The sequence below is a fragment of the Trachurus japonicus genome, chromosome 3 (genome assembly GCF_045865225.1).
Source record: "Trachurus japonicus isolate A0001 chromosome 3, Traja_1.0".
In the NCBI taxonomy this organism is placed as follows: domain Eukaryota; kingdom Metazoa; phylum Chordata; class Actinopteri; order Carangiformes; family Carangidae; genus Trachurus; species Trachurus japonicus.
The window spans coordinates 8,456,786-8,471,987 of NC_140909.1; the positions used below are offsets into that span (position 1 = coordinate 8,456,786).

At 41.1% G+C, this 15,202-nt stretch overlaps 1 protein-coding gene across 1 annotated transcript; it reads left to right on the forward strand.

Moving 5' to 3' along the window:
• The first annotated feature begins 3,529 nt into the window (after positions 1-3,529).
• Positions 3,530-14,367, forward strand: tmem276b (transmembrane protein 276b). Its single transcript, XM_085759187.1, has 4 exons — positions 3,530-4,157; positions 8,355-8,468; positions 12,108-12,245; positions 13,776-14,367. Exons 1-4 carry the CDS (start codon positions 3,713-3,715, stop codon positions 14,024-14,026), a joined length of 948 nt encoding a protein of 315 aa, XP_085615313.1. The 5' UTR covers positions 3,530-3,712; the 3' UTR covers positions 14,027-14,367.
• Positions 14,368-15,202: the final 835 nt, after the last annotated feature.

Sequence of the window (15,202 nt, forward strand, 5' to 3'; positions counted from 1 at the left end):
CTGTGGTGGGAGACGGTGCAAACACACAGGTGATGAATCTTTTATTGAAGGTTTAATAACTCCATAAAGTAATTTAAATGTTCACTCGGGATTGAAACAGTTGATATTTCACGGTTTCTCAGTGGTTTTGTGAAAACCACACAGAGAGAAATCAAACTATCACTTAACCACTCAAAAAAATCCTGTAGTTTCCCATCAGCTTTTTTTTTGTTTTTGTTTGTTTTTTTTTCGAATAGTTCACCAAAAAAATAAAATTCAGTCATAATTGACTCACTCTCATGCTGATGAATACTCCGGAGTAGTTTTTTATTCCTCAAAGTGCATCTGGAGACCCGGGAGGGCGGTTCGTAGTCCAGCGAAATCCTTATATGGGTGCCCGACTCAGAAAGTCCATAAAACTACACAAAAACCATTTAAAAAAAAAAAAAAAGAAAATATCATACAGTGACCCTTTTCGGTCACTGTATGATATTTTCTTTTTTTTGTGTGTGTGTATGGTTGCAATTGTGTATAATATGTTTTGGCTAAACTGTTCACACAAAATGGTTGATTTTGATGTTGGTGTTGTATGACCGAAATAAACAAATTTCAATTCAAATTCAATTCAATATTCCTCCACACTGCTCGTCCGCTGCAATCCAAGTGTCCTGAAGGGATATAGTCCAGAGTTTACTTGAAATGATGTAATTTAGGACATTTTTACAGCCTGAACAGTCCTGTATTGAATTTGCCTGGGGCAAGCTCTCACGTTCATGCATTATACAGGACTGTTTAGGCCGTAAAAATGTCCTAAATGACGTAGTTTCGAGTAAACTCTGGACTATATCCCTTCAGGACACTTGGATTGCAGCAGACAAGCAGTAAGGAGGAAGATCATGGTTTTTGTGCGAGCGCTATTGACTCATAAAAAGTTTTTGTTGGACTACGAACCGCCCTCCCGAGAGTATTCATGAGGGTGAGTCAATAATGACTGAATTTCATTTTTTGGTAAACTATTCCTTTAAAGTCTGTGCCGCAGCTGACAGCAACAAAGAGCAGGATGAAACATTTGTAACAGAAAAACTGTACGTTTCCCAAGTTTTACAAGTCCCACACATCAGAGCTCAAAGTCACATCGGTGTCTAATAATAAACACGGCTCGGTACTGAAGTGAGCTGCAGCCTACTACAAGAAGTCTGCTCCAATAAACTTGTAAACACAGGCTTCATCATTTCACTACAGAGCCGATACTGTACATATAAAGAGTTAAGAGTGTTAAATGATTATAATTAAGACCACCAGTGTTGACAAGGCAGGTTGTACAAGGTTTATGATACAAGAAGAATTCATAATAAAACACACAAGCACATAATTATGCTACAAATATATAATTCAGTTGTATAACAATGTTTTAAAGCGGGTGAACAACATTATACAGTATCACCAACATATTGTGTTGTAAAAAAAGACAAATCTAAGCATCATTTAAAATAATTAAAGGGGTTAAACTTTTGAAATAGTAGGAAAAGGACATCAGTATGTTAAATTTCAATCCTCCTACAATCTTTGATCTTTATTCATATATTATAAACTAGTCTGATCTCAACCTGGAGCATGACATTAATTAAATCTACTCAAACTGAGCCCACTATTGATTAATTGATTAAACCTGATATTAATGATAGATCTGAGTAAGATCAGATTTTAAAGCTTAATTAGCCTATATCTTTATCCCATTATTCTACTTTTCTTTTTTCCTTAACATTCATTTCTTTTTCTTTTTAGTTTTGTTTAATATTTAGCCTTAAAGTTCCTCTTACTTTGCAGCGTGCACACACAAAATCGAGTGAAGTGCTCTAATTGGACCACCCTGTAAAGTTTAAAGTGATATAAAATCTAGTTGTAAACATGTTTATATAAGTTTATATGCTGATCTCAGACAAGCACATGTTTGCAGGACACATGAGTAACTTACCACCTTCTAAAATTATATTTTACATGTAAACATTGATATTAGGAGTATAATATCACTTTTAAATCACTTAACCCACTTTTTTTTTCTTTTACATCTTCTTTCCGTCACCTATTTCATCTCACAGTTATACTCAAATGCTCTCAGTTCTACTTCATACCTTCTTCTGTTTTAATTCTTTTATCCCATCTTTTCTTTTATTATCGTAACTTCTCTTATCTCCTTTTATCATGTGTACCCCCCTTTTATTTATTTTATCTAATAAACTGCATCCTGCATTTTAATTTGAGTCCTGGTCTCAATTTGTTGTTGGGTTCTTCTCGTATTGCTTGGACGGTCCATATGATTTTATGGCACTTGTGTCCTTTGTAAACTTGTGTTTGTTTACACTGCAAAAACTCAAAATCTTACCAAGAATATTTGTCTTATTTCTAGTCAAAATGTCATTTCTAGTCAAAACAAATCTCATTGTACTTAAAGCAGAAGTAAGCGGAATGTTTGTGTTAATATAAGTCTTAAATAGTTAGGCTATATCTTCCGACAGCAATCACTTATATAGAGTGTTTGGTCTGAAACACGGGTCTGTCAGTCACTCTGCTCTGCTGTAAGCCGAGGAGAAAACCTTCCTTGTATCCTACAACCTTTATCCAATGAGGAGAGAGAACGGCATAAAGGGGCGGTCCTCTCTGTGTGTTCTCTAAAAACAAGTTGATTTTTAGATGATGAGTCTTATTTTAAGTGGAAAGAGATTCGTTTTGACCAGAAATTAGACATTTTGACAAGAAATACAACAAATATTCTTGGAAAGATTTTGAGTTTTTGCAGTGTATTATTATTATTATTATTATTATAAATTTGGTTATTAAAAGTAATTTAATTGTTATTGTTAGTGTCTGTTGTTGTTGTTATTGTTGTTTGTCCTGTTCGATATTTGGTTATATGGTGTCCCAAGATGTTTTTGTTGTTGTACGTGAGATATAATTTTTGTTTGGTTTGAAATAAATATGATCGATCAATCAATCAATCAATCAATCAATCAATCAATCAATCAATCAATCAATCAATCAATCAATCAATCAATCAATTCATAAAAACTCACAATTTTCTGCAAACACTGATTGTGTTAAAAAGCTGAATTACAGATATGATTAAATTCCCCTCCACTGCACCTTTGTTTTACATGTTTACTAAATCTAAATCCTAAAGGTGACCATCCAAGCATCACAAATGACCACTCCCTCCCTCCTTTCCCTCCCTCCTCCTCTCCTCCTCCTCCTCCTCCTCCTCCTCCTCTCCTCTCTCCTCCTGTCTGCTCCCCATCCCGCAACAACAACAACCTGGAGGAGAGAGCGCGCAACTACATCGCTGCCCTGCTGCCTCCTCCTCACAGCGTTGGTCGCCATCCATCCATCCCCTCCTCTCTTCCTCCTCCTCCTCCTCTCCTCTCCTCTCTTCCTCCTCCTCCTCCTCCTCTTCCTCCTGTACCATAACAGATGGTGGGAACAACATTGCATCCACCGGGCAGCAGCACCACCACCACAACAATAGACCGCAGCAGCAGCAGCAGCAGCAGCAGCAGCATCCAGACCAGACGACGCTGGCCTCGCACCATCATGCAGGGCTGCGTGAGGCTGTGAGTGCCGTCGTGATTTATTTCACGCGGTACCTACACCACCATCACCGCCACCACCACCACCACGGAGGAGGAAGAAGAACCTTCTTGCGACTGTTTGGGCTCTCCATCCATCGAGTGGGGGGAAGATGGCCGCTATGAAAATATTAACCAGCACGGGGCTCTTCCTGGCTTTCTGTGCGCTCGGGCTGCTCGCCATGGCGATCTGCACCGATTATTGGTACGAGACGGACGCGCGGAGACACCGGGAGAGGTGTAAAAACTATGCCAACAAGCGGAACGATCCGGGCTACATCTACATCTCCAACCACAACCTCCCCCTCCAGATGCCGCCTCCAAAGAGCCTGCTGCTGCTGGAGAGGAAAGGGACTAGCAACGGGCCAGATGCTGCTGGAGCTGGAGCTGCTGGAGCGGCTGGAGCGGCTCTCATCCGGGGGAAGCGGCACTTCTTGGCCGCGGCGTCCGCCATGGAGTCTCACTGCAGCCGCCAGTTCAACTCCACCATCTCCGGACTGTGGAGGAAGTGTCACCGGGAGGGATTCGACCTGGAGACCGAGGACCTTATTTATAAAGGTAAACACAAGACAAGACAACACTGTGTATGTGTATGTAGATGTGTGTGTGTGTGTGTGTGTGTGTGTGTGTGTTGAGGCTGCACCAGGCCCTGATGCTCGGCGCTGAGCACACACACACACCCATCCCGACACCCATCCCGAGGCCCAGGTGCAACAACACATTGACATGGAGCCTATATAGATTTTTTTTTTTCCATGTCAAGGTTTTAAGACTCAGGTTTGTCTGTTAAAAGGCTGAAATGTTTAAAGTCGTTGTCCATGGTGCTGAGTGGAGCTCCTCCTCCTCCTCCTCCTCCTCCTCTTTCTCCTCCTGATGCTGAGTCCCTCATCATGGATCATGGTCCAGTTTGACTCAAAAAACATCATCTCCTGAAGGTTAATGTGAGACAGGAGGAGGAGGTTTATAGAGACACAAGAGGCTGCTGCTGAATCACAACATACAGACACACACAACAGCAGGCTCAGGCAGCCCTCAAGGCCTCGGGCTGTGATGCTGTAGCTGTGATGAACCTGCTCCACAACCAGCTCCTTAAAAACTGAGCACAGACATGGAGATAAGGAGGGATGGGGGATGGGGAGGGGGGTTTACAAATTATTTTCGTGGTCACAGTCACCACATTTAATGGAGATGAACCTTCATGTATCAGTTCAGCTTCATTCAATGGCTCATTATTGTGAAACTATGCAAACACAGGTGCAACTGTTCTGTCTGTATTTGTTTGTGCACACAATAGACTTTTGGAAAAAACAAAACAAAATCACAATGTTTCACCATTTGTTTACAGTATTGCAATACAATATATATCGCTGTGTGTCAGTCATATCGTGATGCCACACTTCAGGATTTGTGTCCCATCTCCTGATTTTGATTTGCCAATACACAGCTGAAGTAGGGGGTGGGCGAGAATATTAAGCTAATAAGGACGAGTCAGGTTATTAAAACTCAGTGAGGTCGTAAAATAAATATGAAGCTTTTTCTACCCTGAGTAAAAGGTTCACAGAGAGATTATTTGCTAATTTTCTTGTAACCTGAGCACAGGAGGTTAAAAATTGTTGTTTTAATCACAGCTATTAGATTTAATGTAGATGAACCTTCATGCATAACTTTACCTTTACCTGTTTTCTATCCCAAGCAGCTGTCGCCAACTCTGTCTGTACCTTGATCCACCTTCAAATCTGGTTTATTATTATGATAAATGACACTTTTTTAGTTAAATTGAACCACTGAAACCTTAATAAGACAAGATATATTAAAGGTTTTGGAGTGAAACCATCTGTATACAGTATGGCCCAGGCCCACAGTTATATTTTGGTTCAGCTGAAACATGAGCTCACTACCTGTACATTGTCTCAGTGCTGCACACACTGTAAAAAAAAAAAACTACACCTGCTGCTCTCTTTCACATTGTGTCAGCAGAAATACACAGGGTACATTACAAGCATTACACTCAGGTATTAATAAAAATAATAATATGTATGCGTGATATCATGTCCGCACCTTGTACCGCTCAACTTTGATCATGGTTGCGTTATTAAAATGTATTTAACTTATAATAAAAGTCCTGCACCTCTGGGCCAGAGCCGAGCGGCCGGGTCGGAGGTGCAGAGCAGAATTTGCCTTCGTTGCAAGTTTGATAATGAAATGAAATCCACTGCTATTAGTTTTAGTTGCCCCAAATGAAACACTGTATGTGATCTATTTAACCTCAGCTGATTTTTTTTCCCTCTTTAGTGCAAATTTTAGCGTCGATATCTGAGCAACATGAAATGACTTTAATTCTGTCTTCAGTGATTATTCATGGAGGCCACTGAGTCTCCAAATCCAGCTTCGTAAACAGATAACTGTGTTTAAAGCAGGTTAATGAAAGTTTAAATGAACCTGGACTGAAATATAAAATAGCAGCTTCACTGCCTTTGTTCACTGCAAGTATCATAACATCCAATTGGAGCACGTGTCAAAGGTAAAAGTTGTTTATATCACACAAGTAATTAAACATCATTAGCTGTGAATGAGCTTGTTTCAGCTGCTGCTCAGTAAAGGTCAGAGTGAAGCTGCTGTGGTGAAAACGTACAGTGAGATCAGATGTTTTTAAAGTTTCCTTATTGTGACTGTGTCGCTGCACCTGTAGAAAAAAAAAACAAAACAACAAAGACGACGCAGCTTTCACGTGCAATTTACCAAACTGTGTTCACAATCAGACGGAGCTGAGGATGAAAGCAAAATGCAAAATGCTGCAAAATGTTCAAAAAGTGAAATGTGTCTCATCGGGGAACGTAGTCTGTTGAAAGTTGTTTTCTCAAGTGCTGCAGATTGTGAACTTTGATGGAGCAGGAGCGTAAAGGTGTCGGATGTTTGTCTAATCATTAATTACACTGTCTGTGATCACAGAGTTCAGATGACAGGAAGACAACAGTGTGTGTGTGTGTGTTTAACTCATTCTGACTTTGTGGACAGAAACACTGTGAATCGATCAGCTGACCGAAACAGAAACTGAATGATAACTGTTGTTGTTCATCATTTAAGTTTCTGTTGAGCTTAAAATACCAAACATTCACTGGTTTCAGCTTCTCATGAATTGTAAACTGAACTCTTTGTCTCTATCTCTGACAGTAAACTGAGGATCTGATGAATCAGAACAGAGGCTTGGGTTTAACTTTTTGCCAATTAGACACAATTTTTCTTGAATTTAGAGTTTCATTAAACTGAGGTGTTAAATTGAAACGGTATTTAAAGCAGGTGCAAACTTACGGGAGGAGGCCTCATTGATGCTGCTGCTTATTACATTATAAGATACAAGACACTAAACAGAGGTTTTAGTGATAAAACCAGTGATATTCACTCAGGACATTGAGATATAAAGCATTGTGGGATAGTTCAACATTTTGGCAAACTGGCCCATTGCCATAATCCCTATAGTCATAGCAGTAGGTTTGTTACCTTTACTTGTCGGTGTAAGCTATTTTTAGAATGGCGGAGCAGAGCGGTGAGCTGCTCAGAGCTACGCTACGGAGGCAAACTGCTTGCTGAAAAACTGCCCCCGACGGGAACGTGCATCAGCAGTTTTGTATGAATTTCCCTCTAAAACAACTCTGTCTGGTAACGTTCTGTTATTATCTCATAGCGTGGCGAATGTGCAGGTCACAACTTGTCCACCAGAGCGTTTTGGAGTTGTTGGATTGTGTATTTGATGAGTTTGATGAGGGAAACCAAGAAATCCCATGAGCCTCCGTAGCGTAGCTCTGAGCAGCTCGCGGCTCTGCTCCGCCATTCTAAAAATAGCTTGCACCGACAATTAAAGGTAACGAACCTACTCCTACTGTACGACTATGGCAATGGGCAAATTTGCCAACAATGTTGAACTATCCCTTTAAATCCATCCAGTAGTGTGTATCCATGCAGGATGCTGGAGCCAATCCCAGCTGACCGTGGTGGCATGTGGGGTTCACCTGGACAGGTCAACGTATAGGGACAAACAACCACACTCACATTCACATCTCTGGGCGCTTCAGAGTGGCTTTTCTTTTTTTTTTTTAATCTAAATGTAGCTGATATTGAGCAGAATTTATAATCTTAATGTGAAGGGATTCAATTGGAATGAGGACAATTAAAAGTCTGTTTATAGCCTTAAAGGAAATAATTCATTCCATATTGTTTCTTATGGAGGATTTAGGAATATAAGAAAATATCTACACACTAAAATATTGTGGTATTTTATGATATTGTATTGATATTCTAGCAATAATTTACATGGTGACAGTGGTGAAGTGCATTTTAGCCTCCGACAGGATGTTAGGATGATGTAGGATGTTACAGGGACAGTGAAATAGAAACACAGGTCTGAATGCATAAAAAGAAACAACATACTGTATAACATTTGTTGTGCGTACAACGTTGTGTGTTCTTTATACCATGAGCTTGGAAAACAACAATCACGGACTTACGGTTTCCCAAATATCACAATACAGAATATCGTCACCCCCCTTTTAGGATGTGCATCTTTTCTCCACATTATTAAGGACAAGTCAAGTCAGTTTATTAAATCTTAATATGTTTTTAAAGTAAATGTGAGGTTTTCCTGCCATTTGTATGTTGTGGGCAGAAGAGATTCTTACTTCCTTTATTTGTCTACTTGAACTAAGTTGCATTATGTTTGTGCTACGGTCGTAATTGTCTCTGTCACTGTTCTTTGTTCAGGAATAATTCAGAGATGTACTCCAGTCAAGTATCACTACTCTTCGTCCATCCTGCCCCGAAATTTACCCGTCAACATCACAAAGACCATTCGACAGGACGAGTGGCACGCACTCCGTAAGTCTCACAGAGTTTGTCTGTTTCATGGTGTTGGCTTAATATTTTAGTGTTTTTCTCCTCTAATGTTTTCATTTGCATAATAATATTATCCAATTGTAACATTTTATGTTTCCATTTCAACACTGTAAAGCTTCTTCATCAGCTTCCTTTGCATTTAGTGCATGAGTTTTATATATATGTGATATTTGGTGAATGTGGCGTCCCTCAAGGAAGGATTTGGGGTCCTCTATTGTTTTCTTTGTTCATGTTTCTTGCGATAATATTAGACATTTCCTCTGTGTTGTCATCATTTCCTTCAGTCTGTCAGATACTACAGTGATGCTATGACCTCTTTCCACTGGTTAGCTGTTAATTTCCGAATTGTTTTAAAGATTTTACTAATCACTTTAAATGCCCCCCTTATCTGAACGTTATCACTGCTGCTATAAGCCCCAGAGGTCATCAGGTCATCACTATTAGGACGCCACTGGCTTTAAAATGGCTTATCTGTGGACAGCGGGTCGGACAAATCACTCCTTAAAAGGAGGCTTGTGTTTCTTACTTGATCTCCTTGTTCAAAGCGATAGTGTAACAGAGCCGTTCGACCTTGGGTTGCGTCGGCAGTGATTTTTCAGTACGATATACAGGTGCTTTTATCTTATTGCTTCTAGGTGCTGTATGTTCAGTGCTGACGTGTCTGTGATTTACCTCAGTTTAAACCCAGTGTTGTGACTCTCAGCTTCAAACATGAAACGACATCTACACCACAGTATATTCTTATTATTCTACTCTATAGACGTCTTTATTCCTCCTGCTGCTATCTTCATCCCCCAGCGTCGTCCTTCACTGAGAGAGCACAGCTTTATTTTATGGATTCTTAATTTAAGAATAATCTCCTAATGTATTTCTATGAATTTTCCTGGAAAGAACTGTGCAATTTGGATTAGTTCACATCCTCTTCTTTTAATAAGCGTAAAGCAGGTCAGCTGAACATGCACAAAATGTGGAATTTGTCCACAGGCGATTGTACAGTTATGCAGTTTTGTTTCCAATAATAAATGTACAATGAATGAATATTTATTTGGGTTCAATGAGAGATTTTCCCTCAAAGATATTCCTGTGTTCGCTATAATTAAACCAAATTACGTAAAAACCTCCAGCATGAGAAATCATTAGAAAATGACAAGTGTTAATCCTATTAGCTTTCAGTCAATGCTTTGATATATGATAGTATAGCATGACTAGAATAAGCTACATGAGTGTCTCTTGAAACGATCATCAGGCCGTTGGTCGGGCTGTTTTATTGCATCTTGTATAAAATCCATTTTCTGCACCACTTATCCATCTGGGTTCACAGTCGGAGCTGCAGTCGACTCACAGTTAAAGGAATTATACTTTTATTTTTTACCTGCGTCGTCAAAGAGGCTTCAGATTTTAGTGGAAGAGTTTGAAGGCAGCGGCTTTAACAGCTTTAATCTTCAGCTGCTTTGAGCATACGGAGAGGAGTAATGGAAGAGTAGCAGAGGAGTAACTGAGGAGTAATCACAGGAGTAATCACTGGGTAATTACAGAGGTGTACTCAGAGGAGTAACTGAGGAGGAGTAATCACAGATGAGTACTCACAGAGGAGTAACTGAGGAGTAATCAAAGAGGAGTATTCATAGAGGAGTAATCACAGGTGTATTCACAGAGGAGTACTCATAGAGGAGTAACTGAGAAGTAATCATAGCGGAGTACTCACAGAAGAGAAATTACAGGAGTAATCATAGAGGAGTAATAGAGGAGTAATCATAGATAAGTACTCAAAGAGGAGTAACTAAGGAGTAATCACAGAGCAGTAACCTCAGAGGAGTATTATAGGGATGCTCAAAGAGGAGTAATCATAGAGGAGTACTCACAGAGGAATAACTAAGGAGTAATCACAGAAGAGTACTCACAGATGAAGTAATAGAGGCATAATCTCAGAGGAGTAATAGAGAAGTAATCATAGAGGAGTACTCAGAGGGTTAACTAAGGAGTTGTCACAGGAGTAATACAGCAGTAGTCAGAGAGGAGTAATAGAGGAGTAATCATAGATGAGTACTCATAGAGGGGTAACTAAGGAGTAATCACAGAACAGTAACCTCAGAGCAGTATTATAGGAGTGCTCACAGAGGAGTAACTGAGAAGTAGTCATAGAGGAGTACTCACAGAGGAGTAACTACGGAGTAATCACAGAAAAGTACTCACAAAGGAGTAATAGAGGAGTAATCACAGATGAGTCACTGAAGAGTAATCAATGAGGAGTAACTATAGAGGAGTAATGTAGCAGTCATCACTGAGCAGTAATCACTAAGGAGTAATCACAGAGGAGTTATCACAGAGGCATAATCACAGAGGAGAAATAGAGCAGTAATCTCAGAGGAGTTAGAGAGGAGTACTCATAGAGGAGTAACTGAGGAGTAATCATAAATGAGTACTCATAGAGGAGTAACTAAGGAGTAATCACAGAAAGGTAATAGAGGTATAATCACAGAGGAGCAATAGAGGAGTACTCATAGAGAAGTACTCAGAGGGTTAACTGAGGAGTTGTCATAGGAGTAATACAGCAGTAGTCACAGAGGAGTAATAGAGGAGTAATCATAGATGAGTACTCATAGAGGGGTAACCGAGAAGTAATCATAGAGGAGTACTCACAGAGGAGAAATCACAGGAGTAATCATAGTGAAGTACTCATAGAGGAGTAACTAAGGAGTAATCACAGAACCTCAGAGGAGTATTATAGGAGTGCTCACAGAGGAGTAACCATAGAGGAGTACTCATAGAGGAGTAACTAAGGAGTAATCACAGAAAGGTAATAGAGGTATAATCACAGAGGAGCAATAGAGGAGTAATCATAGAGAAGTACTCAGAGGGTTAACTGAGGAGTTGTCATAGGAGTAATACAGCAGTAGTCACAGAGGAGTAATAGAGGAGTAATCACAGATGAGTACTCATAGAGGGGTAACTGAGAAGTAATCATGGAGGAGTACTCTCAGAGGAGAAATCACAGGAGTAATCACAGTGAAGTACTCACAGAGGAGTAACTAATGAGTAATCACAGAACCCCAGAGGAGTATTATAGGAGTGCTCACAGAAGAGTAACCATAGATGAGTACTCATAGAGGGGTAACTGAGAAGTAATCATAGAGGAGTACTCAGAGGAGAAATCACAGGAGTAATCACAGTGAAATACTCATAGAGGGGAGTAATCACAGAACAGTAACCTCAGAGCAGTATTATAGGAGTGCTCACAGAGGAGTAACTGAGAAGTAACTATAGAGTAGTAATGTAACAGTAATCACTGAGGAGTAACTACAGAGTAGTAATGTAACAGTAATCACTGAGGAGTAACTATAGAGTAGTAATGTAACAGTAATCCCCGAGGAGTAACTATAGAGTAGTAATGTAACAGTAATCACCGAGGAGTAACTATAGAGTAGTAATGTAACAGTAATCACTGAGGAGTAACTATAGAGTAGTAATGTAACAGTAATCCCTGAGGAGTAACTATAGAGTAGTAATGTAACAGTAATCCCTGAGGAGTAACTATAGAGTAGTAATGTAACAGTAATCCCTGAGCAGCAGCAGCAGCAGGTCTGAATCCTCCCCTGACGTTGCTCCGGTCTCTGTCTGCAGATCTACGGAGGATGACGGCCGGCTTCGTGGGAATGGCCGTGTCCATCATCCTGTTTGGCTGGATCATCGGCGTGCTGGGCTGCTGCCAGCAGCATGACCTCATGCAATATGTAGCTGGGCTACTCTTTCTCATGGGAGGTACTGTGGAGGAACATATGCTCACATCCACACACACGACACCACGAGACCACGCTAGACTACGCAGACTGAACCCAATCAATTTTATTCAATGTCTATATTTGTTTGGTGACAGCTGAGAGCGTCTCAGTGGATCGATGCTGAGCAGTAACGTGATCGCTGCTGCAGTCAGACATGTAGGAATTTACTCACTGGTTCTTCTAGGTCAGGGGTCGGCAACGTTTTCAGGCCAAGGAGAGACGGAGCAGTGACCCCCTATTGTATATATTGTATACAATTGTGTTTTATACTGTATTAATGGGATAGTTCAACATTTTGGCAAATTGGCCCATTGCCATAATCCTTATAGTCATAGCAGTAGGTTTGTTACCTTTAATTGTTGGTGCAAGCTATTTTTAGATCGGCGGAGCAGAGCCGTGAGCTGCTCAGAGCTACGCTATGCAGGTGAATGGGATTTCTTGGTTTCCCTCATCAAACTCATCAAATACACAATCCAACAACTCCAAAACACTCTGATGGACAAGTTGTGACCTGCACATTCACCACGCTATGAGATAATAACAGAACGTTACGAGACAGAGTTGTTTTTGAGACAAATACAGAGACTGCTTGCTGAAAAACTGCCCCCGACGGGAACGTGCATCAGCGCTTTTGCATGAATTTCCCTCTAAAACAACTCTGTCTCGTAACGCTCCGTTATTATCTCATAGCGTGGTGAATGTGCAGGTCACAACTTGATTGATTTCTCACCGGCTTTGTTGAAAACAAATGCACATGGCTAGGAGAAGGGTTAGCAACACAGCAGAAAAGCGACCAGACTTGCATAGTTCCCCTTTAAAGGGATAGTTCAACATTTTGGCAAATTCACCTATTGACATAATCCCCATAGTCATTGGAGTAGGTTTGTTACCTTTAAATGTCAGTGCAAGCTGCTTTTAGATCGGCGGGGGAGAGACGCGAGCTGCTCAGCGAACACAACGGAGGTGCACATGGTACTTTCGCCTTTCCCCCCGTCAAACTCATCAAATAGACAATCTGACAACTCCAAAACACTCTGGTGGACAAGTTGTGACCTGCACATTCACCACGCTACGAGATAATCATGTGACATTACGAGACGGAGTTGTTTTCAAGACAAATGCAGCCGGAACTACATTCCAGCCACGGCTGCTGCTGGGTGGAGTGATTTCAAAAGCGCAAGTAGTTCTGAGTATTTGCTTCATGTGTCGTAATGTTACATAATTATACATGATTATCTCATAGCGTGGTGAATGTGCAGGTCACAACTTGTCCACCAGAGCGTTTTGGAGTTGTTGGATTGTGTATTTGATGAGTTTGATCAGGGATAAACGAATTGCAATCTAAAAACAACATGCACTGACAATTAACGGTAATGAACCTACCCCTATATGGGATTATGGCAATATGCCAGTTTGCCAAAATGTTCAACTATCCCTTTAAACATAAATGTAGAAACAGCACCTCCACGGTCTCTGTTCTAAGTCTTTCCTTGTGTCTCTTCTCTCACAGGAACATGCTGCATCATCTCCTTGTGCACATGTGTGGCGGGAATCAACTTCGAGTTGTCCCGCTACCCCCGCTACATGTACGGCCTCCCCGAGGACATTAGCCACGGCTACGGCTGGTCCATGTTCTGTGCCTGGGGCGGCCTCGGCCTCACGCTGCTGGCCGGCTTCCTGTGCACCTTGGCCCCGTCCCTGAGCACGCCCGCCGCTCGCACGACGACCCACAAGCCGAGGCAGGAGAACGGCACCGTGTGACAGGAACCGAGGAGAAGTAGAAGATAAAGAAGAAAAAGAAAAAGAAGCGATTGACCCACCGAACGCACAAACCGCACCCTTCCAAGTCCTGATGTGCAACTCTTGAAACAGTTTTTTTGTCTGATCACCATCTCACGACGCCCTCGACATCTCCATCCATCCATCCATCCATCCATCCATCATCCCCCGACCCTCCTCCCTCCTCTTCAGTGTTTTAAGTGTGCCTGAGTTGTGACGGACGGAGCATAAAGGATCGACAAAACTTTCACACACTCTCAGATCTCAGAATTGGCAGCGAGGGACCTGCAGGTACGACGAGAGCAACACCTACAGTACAACAACGAAACAAAACGACCGACCGAGGCACAGAGCTCACAGCACAAATATTGAAGACTTTTTGGTGGTTTTGTTTTTTGTTTTTTTCTTTTCGGGGACTTCACGTTGATCTAAAGGCGACTGTTTTCTCTACAGAGAATTTGTCTTAAAATGGTGCTCTCTTAAATACATAAAGCCACAAACACTCCCACACACAGTGCACACACACACACACACACACACACACACACACACACATATACACCAGCTTTTCCACACATGCTCAGTTAACTCTGGATGAATCATGAGAGAAATCCTCCAAAAAGGAACAAACATACATACAATACAAACATACAAACAAACCAACATCAGGCATCTTGTCAGCATTCCTCTTTCAGTCGAGTGTCGTGTGCTGTGTTATTGTTTGTAATGACAGAAAAAAAACAAAAAAAACAAACACATTGAGACGTCAGACGACTGCCCATCGCTCATCTTTTAGTGTAGCACACTTAGAGATATCAAAACATGATGAGTCCCCGGGGGTGTGGAGCGACCTGTGTACGACTACAAAAAAAAAACACACACACACAAAAGGTGAATTTGCAATCGAAAAAGCAAATTGTTCGATGCTTCTTTAACGATTCTATATGTACAAAATGCATCTCTGTGTAGATCCAGATCATCGTTTGTGTGTGTGAAGTAGATTTTTGAAATAGAAAGAGCGTTTGTTTTCTGTTTGTTTAGAGGTGGTAGCGAGCGGCTGTGTTCGAGTGTGTGTGCGTGTGCGTTTGTGTGAGTGACAGCAGAGTGGATCCGTGATGTATTCGGCTACATGAAAGTATTTTTTTTTTTTCTCTTGTG